The sequence below is a fragment of the Sceloporus undulatus genome, chromosome 11, assembly GCF_019175285.1.
Source record: "Sceloporus undulatus isolate JIND9_A2432 ecotype Alabama chromosome 11, SceUnd_v1.1, whole genome shotgun sequence".
Lineage (NCBI taxonomy): Eukaryota > Metazoa > Chordata > Lepidosauria > Squamata > Phrynosomatidae > Sceloporus > Sceloporus undulatus.
Window position 1 is genome coordinate 2,289,903 of NC_056532.1, and position 12,656 is coordinate 2,302,558.

General features: G+C 46.9%; 2 protein-coding genes across 3 annotated transcripts in view; one reads left to right on the forward strand and one right to left on the reverse strand.

Moving 5' to 3' along the window:
• Nucleotides 1-12,656, forward strand: part of UBE2G1 (ubiquitin conjugating enzyme E2 G1) — a 554,317-nt gene that overhangs the window by 220,522 nt on the left and 321,139 nt on the right. The gene's annotated exons all lie outside the window — the stretch shown is intronic.
• On the reverse strand, nt 7,346-11,677 carry LOC121917153 (zinc finger ZZ-type and EF-hand domain-containing protein 1-like). Its single transcript, XM_042442885.1, has 7 exons — nt 11,498-11,677; nt 10,333-10,431; nt 10,008-10,099; nt 8,540-8,688; nt 8,004-8,115; nt 7,570-7,785; nt 7,346-7,452 (listed from the first exon to the last, which is right to left on the reverse strand). The coding sequence occupies exons 1-7, from the start codon at nt 11,532-11,534 to the stop codon at nt 7,348-7,350; spliced, it is 810 nt and encodes a 269-aa protein (XP_042298819.1). The 5' UTR covers nt 11,535-11,677; the 3' UTR covers nt 7,346-7,347.

The following is a 12,656-nucleotide window of genomic DNA, read 5'->3' on the forward strand; positions in this document are numbered from 1 at the left end:
AGTTACAAAAGGCTCTGCCTGTAATGCCAGGCAAGCTTGCTTTCATCATCCCTTTGCCTCAAATTTCGTGAGGATGGTACCTAGTACTGCTCTCTACTACTGTTATAAATGGATGCACAGATAATGTGCAAGCGCTTCAACTTAGGTACCCCACATCCCTTAAAAATAAACATATCCTCCCACATGGAAAGCTAGAAGGCCAGGGAGAAGATTAAACTAAAATGTTTCCCTGTGATACTTTTCTTCCCAGAGAAAGGAGAGAGAGGTATTCTATTAACAGTGTATGCATTTTGTGCGAAATATATGAAATATAGGGCTGTTACAGACCGCAAAATAACGCTGCTTCAGGTCTCTTTGGAGGTATGCTGTTTAAATGATGCATGCAAGCTAAGACTCCGGAACTGCACCAAAGCTGCCCTCAGTGCTTAGGAATGGAGTGGGCTTTGCACAACCTCCGACTCTTCGGACTCATGCATTTTAATAGCATACCTCCAAAGAGACCCCAAGCCACTTTATTTGGCAGTCTGACAGGCCATACTTGCTGAAATGATAACCCGGAAGAAAAGGTTTTTTGTGTGTATATTTCACAATTTATCTTACATTAACAACAACCTTACACAAACACACTTTCGTCACAACAGTCCGACCTTTACATCCCTCCTTCGTCCCATAAACCCTTCTTCACAACTGCGCCTTCTTCTCCTCGTCTGCCTCCTCTCTCTTCCCTTTCCTTTCTCCCCTCTCCCCTCTCATCCCTTCCCCTCCCCTCCTCTCCCTTCTCTCCGCTCTCCCTTCTCCTCTCCTTCCGTACTTCCCTCTTTCATCCCACCACAACCATTTCGACCCTACTCGCCTTTTCTTCCTTTAGTCCCTTCTTCCCTAACTTCTTCACTTCACTTACATTCCTGTGGAAAGACACGTTTGCAAGGCTTTCACATAAAAAATGAAATTCCCAGCTCAGAGATGAAGCAGACGTTTCTCATGCGCCAGGGAGGAGGGGAGGCGAAGCTGGGCGGCGAGAGGCGACCGTAACACCCCAGAAACGCTTGGTAATATCCCTGCCGCTTGTCTTCCTCTCTGCTCCCCTTGGTGCCTTTCCCTGAAACGACAACGTTTTATAAGGGGGCGAACGAAAGTATGAGCACGAACGTTGCCCTAAATCCAATGGCGATATGTCGCGATCCCCCCCCTTCCATATCATATATTGATATCTATTGCCACAGAAGAGGACATGGCCCTGGTGGAATTGGAGTATTTGTTGCAAGCCCCTTGCGCCTTGATTTCCTTCCTCTCTCCCCACTCCTTTTTTCTAGTTTGTTTTTGTGCTCTTCTGGACCAAGTGCATGTGTCCCGCGCATGGCGATGCACAGGCTGCCTTGGCTTCGTTCTCAGGACGTGTTTTGTCCCCTTTCCCTTGTCGCCCACAGTGCATCCACGAAGAGTCCCTTTTGTTGCTGACTTTTTGCCGCGCGGACCCCAAGAAAGGGCCTCGCTTCGGAGAACGGAGACTCCCAGGCGAGCCCACACAAAAACGGCGAGACGAGCCTATAGTAGAAGCCGCTTCAAGCGCCGATTCACGCCTCCCTTTGGGCACCAGCTTTGTTTTTCCGGTGGCCGCAGGCCCGGCAGAGACCCGAATCAAAACAAAGCAAGCGCCAGAGTCGCCACAGACAGAACTGCATCCATCTGCGTCTCATAGTAAGCCCCTTGACGGTACTCCGCCAGAGCAAGAGGATGCCCTTATCCCCTCCCCTCTACTCCCACCCGCAAGCCCCCCTTCACCCGTGGAGGCTCCGCTCCTCCCTTTCCGCTCCATGGAGGCCCAACAAACCCGCACCCAGCATTAAGGGAAATATCCCATCCTCACACATGTCCTCGACTCCATCAAGACCAGTCCCCTCCTCCACGAACGCGGGCCGAATTAGAATTTGTTCCCTGCTTGATTCATTTTAACGACATCAATCTTGGTCCTAAACGGTAGATTACAAGGGAATGAAACACAAAGATAGCTGCTGCTCTGTCCTCCCTCACATTGGGTTTTGTTTCTAACCTAGTGTGCTCAAGTACTTGCTTTGAGAAAAGCCAAGCCAAAAACATCCTGGAAGTCCCCTGAAGATATCCCCAGTGCCTAGAGTCCCCTTGGCCAACCGCACTGTTTTGTCCCCCCTGCATCATTTTCCTGCTGGAGCTTCCTAGCTGCCAGAAGACTCACCACGTAAGCATCCACGACATCACTATTCTATGCCTGCCATTGCTCACTTCCTCTTGTTGCGTTGATGAAAAAAGCTGACTCGCACAGATCGGTCTCTGCCTCTAACCATCATCATTATCATTATCATCAAGTGACAGTGGGATGAAGACTACCACCCATCAAGGCCGGGGATCTGTCGTGTCTTACAGATCGGGTGGTTGCTCACCGAAGAGATCCGTCTTAACGCCCTCTTAAAGGTCTACAAGGAGGTAGTCAGACGCTCTCTTCTGGGGACCATTCCACAATCTTTGGGTGCCTCTAGAACAAGCTCCCTTGCGAAGCTGAGGCCTGTCAGTTGTTTTAGTTCCAGCAAATTCTCCCCGAGTTCCTGAGAGTGCAGGCGTATGTAGGGAGACGCGTTGCCCGCAAGTAACTCGGCTCCACCATCGTAGGGCCTGAAAGGTATAACCAACATCTTGTATGCCGCCGGAAAGCCGAATCGGCAGCCAGTGAAGATCTTTTTAAAATTGTGTGTGGTCCAACGTTGAGGAGCAGGTGACCAACCCTGGCTGCCATATTTTACTCACGATGCTTCCTGAACTTGGTACAAGGGTAGCCCCCCATTAACCGCATTACGGCAAATCAAGACGAAGCTTACCCAGAGCATGTACACCACTTCAAGGTGTCGTTTCAGTCCCCAGGTAGGACGCGTGGTTTCCATCCCCTCCTTGTTATAATAGTCTGTATGCCCTTTCCCCTGTTGTTTTCAGAAAGGCGTTGTTGTTACTTGCCTTCCCGAGCCATCCAACGTATGGCACTCCGTTCTAGGGTTTCTTGACCCTTTATTCCAGAGGTGGTTTTGCCATTGCCTCCTCTTAGCTGCAGAGTCCCCGACTTGCCCCAGGTCACCAGTGTTTTCTGTGGTTTAATGAGTTGAACCCAGGTCCTCCTAGCACAATCCCTTTCCGACTGAATGACTGTCCAGCGATAACCGAGGACAGGATCTTATTCCCCCCCCTTTGCCGCCTGGTCATTTTGGCCACATCCTCAAGTGATCACAGCATCACTTGTGGAGACATCCCGGACCAATTTTTTTCCTTTTGGGGATTTTTGCCAAGTGAAGAGACTTCTGGAGTTAGGGGAGTAAACTACCCACATTCCTTAAGCCTGTTGGCGCTAGGATGAAATTTGGCGGGGTTGTGAGCTTGGGCCACAGTCCCACTCCCACCCCTGGCAACACTATGCTGCTGAGTATATGATAGCGGGGGAGATCGGGCCTTAGGACTATAGTCCATCACATCACCATCATCAGATTGTTTTTACCTGACCACAAGTGGCTCTCCCAAGGTTTCAGAGAGGGACTTCCCAAACCCCACGAGTTTTAAAATGTGTTAGAGGTGGGAGCAGGCCTTGTAGTAGGATATTACCCCGCAGTGGCTTTTATGTGTACTCAACACTTGTCGTCTTTTTCTAGCTATTTGCCCACATCTGGAGGCTGTGAGCTGAGCGCACGAGAAACGAGAATCCTTACTACCAGCGCTTCTCTCTTGGTCAACGCTCGAAGGATTTCACAGCCTTAAGACGTACGGGCCCTTCCTTACTTACAACGCAGCCAAGATACTGTTTGTCTTTCTTCACTCCTTCCCCACCCACATTAGTTTCCCCTTTAGCAGTAAAAAGAAGATTTGTAACTCCTTTGTTGCATACCTTGTTCCTTTCAGTGAGCTCTGAACTGTGTTTTCCCTGAAGACTCAAGTCCAGTCTGTTTTGTAGCAGCCTGGGTACATATCCCCCAGTTACTATGATCCGTGCTCATTTCAATGTAAACCCCTATGGAAAACTTTAGGAAGAAAGAAGGCAGTCTCCGGCCAAAGGCTGTTTTCCTTGGCAACCAATATGGAATAGAGAGAGAAATACATCTAAGTTTGGGTCGTATGGTCCTGCCCTCAAGTTAGAATACAGAAACTACTCACTTGGGTATTGACAAATCTTCTCTTACAAGCCTAGCAAACCTACATCCTTCTGCACACCCTCGGGACCACATCGACACCCTTCCGTTTACCCCCCGTTAAACAAGACTCGCCTTTTTCCAATCCGTAACTCCTGTTAAAATCTTAACCAATTTAAAAATAGGTTTTCGTGGGTTTTTTGGCAGTGTCCTGTCTAAAAGCGTTTATTCCTGACGTTTCGCCAGCATCCGTGGCTGGCATCTCATAGAATGCTACCCACTCTCTCATGCCAGCATCTCTGAAGATGCCAGCCACAGATGCCGGCGAAACGTCATGAATAAACCCCCTTCTAGAACATGCCCACATAGCCGCAAAAAACCTGGATGCGGCCGTGAAAGCCTTCGACTCACAGTTTTTAACAAAGTTACCCGTAACAATTGTAATTAAAGTATGTGAAACCTCAGACTCTTGTCCCCTTCCCTTGTCACTTGAGCCACCCGTAGCCCTTTTACCTCCTCTTGTTTTAATGATGCCGCCCTGTTCCTTTGCCTTCCCTGCTGTCCCGATCGTTGCTCCCGCCCCCCCCTGTCCTGCGGCAGACGTCTTCCTTCCCCTGGATATGGGTTGGGCGCCAAGTGACCTTTCCTTCTTTGTTGATCACAGCTACCGCGCTCCTTCTTGCCATCGCGACGAGCAACTAGTACCACGACAGCGTCTATGGTAAGTCCAGGCCAACTGCTGGATGGCTGGCAAGAACAGGTTCCCTGGGAAAATGGTGCTTGGGGAGCACCTCGTTGGAGCGATGGAGGGACAAATTCAACTGCTAATGCCCTCCTCACAATGGATCGAGGCGGGTTACAACCCATAAAATACATACAAGACACACCATCAATAAAAATACAATAAAATATTACATTAAAACTAGCTCATCGTCCTATAACACCACAACCACAATACCGTGGTCAGAACGTGGAACCAGTCTTTCTACACAGTCAGCGGGGTCAGCTCCTGAATAGATCCGTCTTAATGCCCTCTTCGAGGCTTCCCAAGGAGGCATAAACGGATCCTCTCCCGGGAGAACTATCCCCAATTTTGGAGCAGCCCACCGCAGTAAAGCTCTTGGGAAGTCATGCAACTAGTAGTTGGTTCCCTATAGATTCTTCCCAGGTCTGAGAGTGCGGGCAGATTATGTCGGGAAAGACGTTCCCAAAGTAACTCGGACCAAACCCATGTAGCGGCTTAAAGTAAGGACCAACACCATTTTTTCTGCCCCAAACTAATTGGCAGCCACTGAGAGATTTAAAACAGGTGTTATGGTGGCTCCCAAGCTGGAGAACCGGCCACCAATCTGGCTGCCGCATTTTGAACCATTTGACGCCTTCCGAACTTGGTCAAGGGATCCCCATGGAGCGCTTACAAATCAAAGAGCGATTACCAGAGCATGCCCACCTGCTTCAAAGTCCCTTTGCGTCCAGTAGCGCGCAGTTGGCCGTATCAACCGAAGTGGCACCAAAACACTCCGGCCCCATTGCCTTCCCACTGAGATGATAAGTCGAGAGACGAATCCAGGAGTACTCCCCAAACGCAAACTCATCCCTTTAGGGAAGTGTACCCTGTCCCAGGACTGGTAGACAAATCTTCTTCCCCGACTTGGAGTACCTGTCCACAATACCTCCGTTCTCTAGATTCAGCTTGATTTGTTTCCCCCCCCTCCATCCACCCATTACTGACCCCAGACAGGCATCCAGAGAGAGATGCCATCCTAGTCACTGCAGCAGTAGTGCAATCGCTTTGGGGTCCCATGTACCCGATAACCCTGCCCCAGTCTCCCGAAGCCCTCACCCCAACGCTTCATGTAAATGTTAAACGCATGGGGGACAGATGGCCGCCCTGGCGGATGCCAGATGTCACCCTTTTACAGAGCATCTGTCCCCCCCAGCACCACCTCGATCCTGCCCGGAACTAGCCGACCAGCGGTGACAAACCACTGGAGCCAGTGCCCCCACTCCCACTCCCCTCAGCGTCCAGAAGGATACCATCATCCGTCTTGTATGAAAGCCCGCTGAGACTGTCCAAGAGCACTAACAGGGTCGCACCTCCCCTGACGATACCCGACGCGATCATGACCTAAGGTGACCAGGCGTCTCAACTCCATATCCCACCCTGAAGCCGGTTTGACATGGGTCCAGATACACTTCCCTCCACAACTGCTCAGTTGGACGGCCACTGCCCTCTCGATCACTTTGCCGTTTGGACATTGCTGCTAAGTGACCACCAAAAGACCAAAGAAAGAAAACTAAATAGGAACAGTACGTGTTGTGCGTTTATCAGCAATGACTAAATATTATTAATCAATATGCAAATCCTACAGCGCTCTATAAATAAATTTTAATAATAATAAATAGACCATAAATCAACACAAAGCAGAGCAAGTGAACCCACAGTGGAGAGACATACAAACATTATGAATACAATGGCTTTAGGTCAGTGATGGTGAACCTTTTACAGACCGAGTGCCCAAACTGCAACCCAGACCCCACTTAGTTATTGCAAGGTGCCATGCCCCTTGGGCTTTCTAGTAACAAACTCTGAGCTGGGACAATGGCACATGTGCCCACAGAGAGGGCTCTGAGTGCCACCTCTGGCACGCGTGCCATAGGTTCGCCATCACTGCTTTAGGTGAATCCCTGCAGAAAGATGTGCTTGTTCTAAAAGTACAGGTGCAGAAATTCTTACAGAGGAAGGCACTTTGGGACAGACTTTCTTCATCAGTGACTAGTAAGGTTTCCTTCTCTTATCAGGTTGAAGTTGCAGGTCTGTACATTAATTCTTACCGCAAAGGAAATCTTTTTAGTTTAAAGAACCATATCAGAGGCAGAAGTCTCTCTTTCCCCACACACTGCAACCTATCATCCCTACACCTGGCAAGCATGGAAGACTTCTAATGAATACATAAAAATAAAACTTTCATTTGTATCCCGCTTTTCTACTATAATAGCAATCAAAGCGGCTGACACACTATGCACAGGAGCACAGCCCATTCATTTAAATGGAGCTTGAGCATGCGCGGAATTCGTTTTGCACGGATGTGTGTGTCTGGAACGGATCCCTCGCATAAAACAAGGGTCCACTGTACTGGATTTCTATTAATATATGCTAAATCAATATACTGGCTGATCCTAGAGGTTTAACATAACCGAAGGGAACTTACTTTTCATGAAGTTTACTATAGAAATTCCAAAACAGCTTTAAATCCAGGCCTGAAAAGTCCAGGTATGATCTGTATCGTAGACCACTTTCTTTCTTCTGAACCTAGAGATGGGGGGGAAACGTTGCAAAACAATCCCAGTCAAAGAATGAGGAACAGCTAACCAAAAAAAAATCTAGAGTTTAAACAGAAAAGGCTGCAGAGCGGAGAGTCAACCTCACCATATCTTGTGCCAGCTGCTGGATGAAGGACAGGGTCTTCAGGAGAAGAGTCATCCCACAAACAGTGTCGCCGTCCGCCTTGTCACACTCCATGCAGCTCTTGCTCCTATTGGGTTCGGACGACGCGGGACGAAGGTACCCGAAAATGGCCAAGCCTTGCACCCCGAGCCTCTCAGCCTTGTCTTGCCTTGTGCACAAGAACTTCACCATCAAGTACTAGAGGGAAGCAAACGGACATCGCGCACCCAAATTAAGATCCTTAAAATAAAGGGCAAAGCCTGGCAGTGACACAGCGTCTCACTGAGATTGGAAACAAGACTGTGCATATAACAACGGCTGCAGAGTTTGGCCGAATGATCTGTCTGATTCATTTCAAACCATTTTAAAAATGACTTTACTCACACAAATCTGTGTAAATAGGGTTGAAATTGTACCTTGGCAATTCTGCACTGCTGCATTTTCACTTCCACTTCGTCCCACTCCTCCTCCATTTCAAACCAGCCAACTGGATCTTCCTCTCCCAGCTCATCGTGTGAAGTGCCACTCCTGAAAATGTAACCCAAAAAAGAAGGGATCCACAAGGCTTGCGCTTGCCACCTGAAGTGAAACAACCCTAAAGCCTGTCGAGACCTTGCTCATTTTGACAGCATAACACGTCATGCAATAACTGGACTCCATTTATATGAATTTGAACATGACAAGGGCTTTCTCATTATAGGACAAGTTTATCCAAATGCCTCTTTGTAAAGGAAGGTTTAAAAGAACCAAAGGAGGGGTTCCTGAATAAGCAGACTACGTTTTCACAATATGAAAGGGGACAGGCAAATGGATGCTCAAGCTCTGGAAAGGGTCAACTTAGCAAGATGCTCGAGGATAAACTTGAAATCAGTTCACATGGATGGAAGAGCCGAGGCCGAAGCTATGTTCGGTGTATGGACAAGGTACTCCCCCAATCCCCGCTCCCATTTACCTTGTTTTCACAAACTGCCGGAAATCCTCTAGCTTCCATTTGTCATAACTCTCAAATCTTTTGAAATGCTCCTCCGCGTGAAACTTCTCCGAAGAACAGTTGTAAGCAAATACCAAACCACACCGGGCCCCTATGGCTCCTCTCCGTACCTAGGAGAAGAATGGAGCCGTAATAATAATAACAATAATGACAATGATAGTAATATGCTTTATTTTTACCCCGCCTCTCTGTCAAAAGACAATCGGGGCGGCTAGTAACCAGCCACAAACTAGGAGGAGGAAAACAAAGTGAATCCAGGGTCTGGAAAGAGGTGATGGGCAAACGCTGGACCAAGCGCCACTTGTGATCCTCCAGGCTGTTTCTGCATCCACCAACCTCTTCAGACACTCTGAACATAGCAACAGCTATAGCAAGTACATTTCTATGCTGCTTATAAGTGCTCTTAAGCATTCCCTAAGCGGTTTAAAATGTGTAAGCCAATTGCCCCCAACAAGTTGGGTACTCATTTTAGCAACCGCGGAAGGATGCCAGGTTGAGTCAACCTTGAGCCCCTGGCTGGGATTGAACTCAAGACAATATCCCACTGTCTATCCAAAAACGTGTGAACTGCCACTCCTAGAACCCTTTGGGAGTGAATATTAACCTATTATACAGATTGCTAGATCCCTGCAATGTTCCATTCACTTCTTCCAGGATGCAAACGTTTGGAACAGAGAAGGATAACAGGTAGGCCATTGGTCACATGTGGTCCTCTGCCCATTTTTATAGCCCCTAGAGCAGTGGTTCTCAACCTTCCTAATGCCGCAACTCTTTAATACAGCTCCTCATGTTGTGGTGACCCCCAACCATAACATTGTGGTGTCTTGGTTCCTAAGACCATTGAAAATATGTGTTTTCCGATGGTCTTAGGCAAGCCTGTGAAAGGGTCATTCGACCCCCAAAGGGGTTATGACCCACAGGTTGAGAATCGCTGCCCTAGAGCCTGTACCAATTTCAGCATAAAAGTGCTGCATCTCTGCTTGGTTGAAAGAAGGCTCATACTCTTGCACCTCTCCGGGAACGGCACTTCTCACAAAACTTGCTTGTGAAAGAGCAAGATCTTTTAAAGTCAAGGTAGGCTTTCAAAAGCTTGAAGACCCTGTGTGCTTAACCATGTTTTGGACAATGGGGGGACTGACCCCAAGACCTATCTAAAGTGTCAATCCCAACTTAGACTAAACCTGTATCTGATTCCACCCTCCTAAAATGCAGTTTCACCATTTGAACAAAACTGAAGGTGAGTTATACAAGTAAGCAGTATGTCTCATTTTTAATGTGGGGCTGGTCCTTGGAGTCCACAAGGGCCAGGTTAGATAGCCAACGTTCCCACCCAAATCAAATAAATACACAGTTATTTCTCTCTCGAAATGCAAACCACCTACACAAAGCAATTCACCATTTCAAGAAGGTTTAATAGGGTCATTCCCACCTTTATTCTGATTTGGGTGACCTGCAAAGCCATGTCAGTTCCACTGGAGAGAATGACACTGGCTCGTCTCTTCCCTGTTTCTGTAAGAAAGCCTTTCGGGGGTAAAAAACACAAAACTCATTAATTCATCAAGAATGTTCAAAAAAACTGCAACAACAACAAGATACCAGCTTGAATCTGGTTGAATCAAGACAAGCATTTGAGGACCACTGCTTTAGATCCTTTGCTGTATGCCCCTAAGTTTTATCCATGGGTCATAGCAAAATCCATAACTTTGGCCCCAAAACATGCCCTCGACTTATATTAAATCAAACCAAGCCCTTACCATCCCCTGTCCAGGGTTCCACAAGGAGATTTTCAGGTCCAGATTTGTCCTCTTTTCCTTTAACATCGCATGCTTGTAGGGTCAGCCGCAAGGGTGCTCCTGGAGAAGAACACAAGACAGTTTTTATAACAACAAATATAGGCTCCCAACCAATGGCACCCTATATGCTCTTCAGCTGAGAGTCCGGTGGGGAAGTCACAGTTCCTTTAAGAATCAAAAGTCATATTCACCAAGCAACATAGCTCAGCACACCATGAAAGAACTGCGGCGACCATTTTAGAAGCTGTGCTGAGCAGGGTAGGCAGAAAGTAAATGGAAATCTACTAGTAGTAAACTAGTTTTAAACAAGGATTCCCCGTCTCAGTACTTCAAAGATATCCACTGCCAAGTGTCGAATGATTTCCAGCTCTACCTGTTCTCTCTTCACATACACACACTCCAAAAATACATTACTGGGATGAAGAAAGCTTGCGAGGAAACTACAGTTGGATTTTGTTCCTGGTCTTGTTAACATATACACACCCATGCAACTTTTTTTTTTACATCTAGCCTTGTGGTTCTAGTTTTTTAAGAATGACTAGATCCCTGATCCAACAACTTCTGACATCTGACAAAATCTGGTGCGAAGAAAATTGCAAGCACACATGTAAGACCCCCAGAAAATAAATAAATAAACAAACAAACAAATAAATAAATAAAAACCCCATAAAATGCATAGCTCCAGGATACACCGTTGAAAGGCTTAGGGAGCTGGGGATGTGTAGCCTGGAGAAGAGAAGATTAAGAGGTGATATGATAGCCCTGTTTAAGTATTTGAAGGGATGTCATATTGAGGAGGGAGCAAACTTGTTTTCTGATACTCCAGAGACCGACATGGAACAATGGGTGCAAGCTATAGGTAAAGGGATTACACCTAAACATTAAGAGGAACGTCCTGACAGTAAGGGCTGTTCAACAGTGGAAGACGCTCCCTTGGAGAGCAATGGAGTCTCCTTCTTTGGAGGTCTTTAAGCAGCGGCTGGATGGCCATCTGTCAATGGGGTTGCTTTGACTGTGAGAGTTCCTGCATGGCAGAATGAAGTTGGACTGGATGGCCCTTGGGGTCTCTTCCAACTCTAGGATTCTTTGATTCAGTACCGCTCAAACAGACTCCAGCAATACTTACCATATTTGTAGAGCAGGTTCTGCCTGACTGTGGCCATGGAAGCAATCAAAGAAGCAGCTTTATAAGGAGTTTCCAGGTGTCCAGCAATGGTGCAAAGGGAATTCAGCACTTTTGTGATGCTCCCTCTGGCCAAAGAGAATGCCAGCAATGTCAGCTCCACTTCTGGGGATGCGCAACAACTGGAGAAGGAAGAGAAAGTCCCACACTTAAAAGCTCAAATTATCATATTACAACAAACACAGGTTTCAACCGAAGACCAGAGAAAGGCATCTCAGTTTTATTACAATGGCCTGTTCCAGACTGCCAAAATAAAGTTGCTTCGAGTCTCTTTGGAGGTATGCTGTTTAAATGATGCATGCATCCCAAGAATCCGGAAACTGCACCAAAGCTGCACTCCGGTGCTTAGGAATGGAGAGTGGCTTTGGCGCGACCTCCGGACTCTTAGGACCCATGCGTCATTTAAATAGCATACCTCCAAAGAGACCCGAAGCAGATTTATTTTGGCAGTCTGTAACAGGCCAATGAGATATAGATAAAATGTGCCTATGTTCACCCTTTTTCCAGTGCTCAGTATTTCACAGACTTCTGTCATATCACTCCTGATTTCTTACATTCTGACTTCCCCTCAATACTGTAAGCCCAGGGTGGCTTACAATACAGTTTAAAAACAAAATGGATCTCAAAACCAATCATAATAGCAAAAAAATTGTAATAATTTAGTAAGCTATCCTACTAAAGGCACCATTAACGTGTAAAGGTTAAAACACAGCAATGATGATACAAAAATAGTACCAAAAAACATCATTCAAAGACCTTTCTGCAGAAGCTAGTTAGTGGTTAAAATAAAAAGGTCTTTGCCTGCCAACAGAGATGGGACCAACCAAGTCTCCTATGAGAAGGAGTTGCGCAGCCTGGGAGCAACCACTAAGAAGGTCCTCACACCTATCCTTAAATGTGGATTTATGTGCTTTTAATTGAGTTTTATATTTCAACATGCTATAACCCTACCTTGAGCCTAGAGGAAAAGTGGGAAAGAAATAACAAACTACTACTATTGTTGTTATTAAATATGCCTGTGATGGCGAGACCAAGAGAAAGTCTTTCAGGAGGCGGAGATTCCCAAGAGAACTTAAATGCTCTACAACGTTTTATGACATGT

Excerpts from the sequence above, each read along its gene's own strand:
- LOC121917153 (XM_042442885.1), bottom strand. The coding sequence starts at position 11,534 with ATGGCCACAGTCAGGCAGAACCTGCTCTACAAATATG. Across the intron at positions 8,116-8,539 it reads CGGCAGTTTGTGAAAACAAG|GAGTGGCACTTCACACGATG; the intron begins GTAAATGGGAGC and ends TTACATTTTCAG. Across the intron at positions 7,453-7,569 it reads AGCAGCTGGCACAAGATATG|GTTCAGAAGAAAGAAAGTGG; the intron begins GTGAGGTTGACT and ends CCCCATCTCTAG.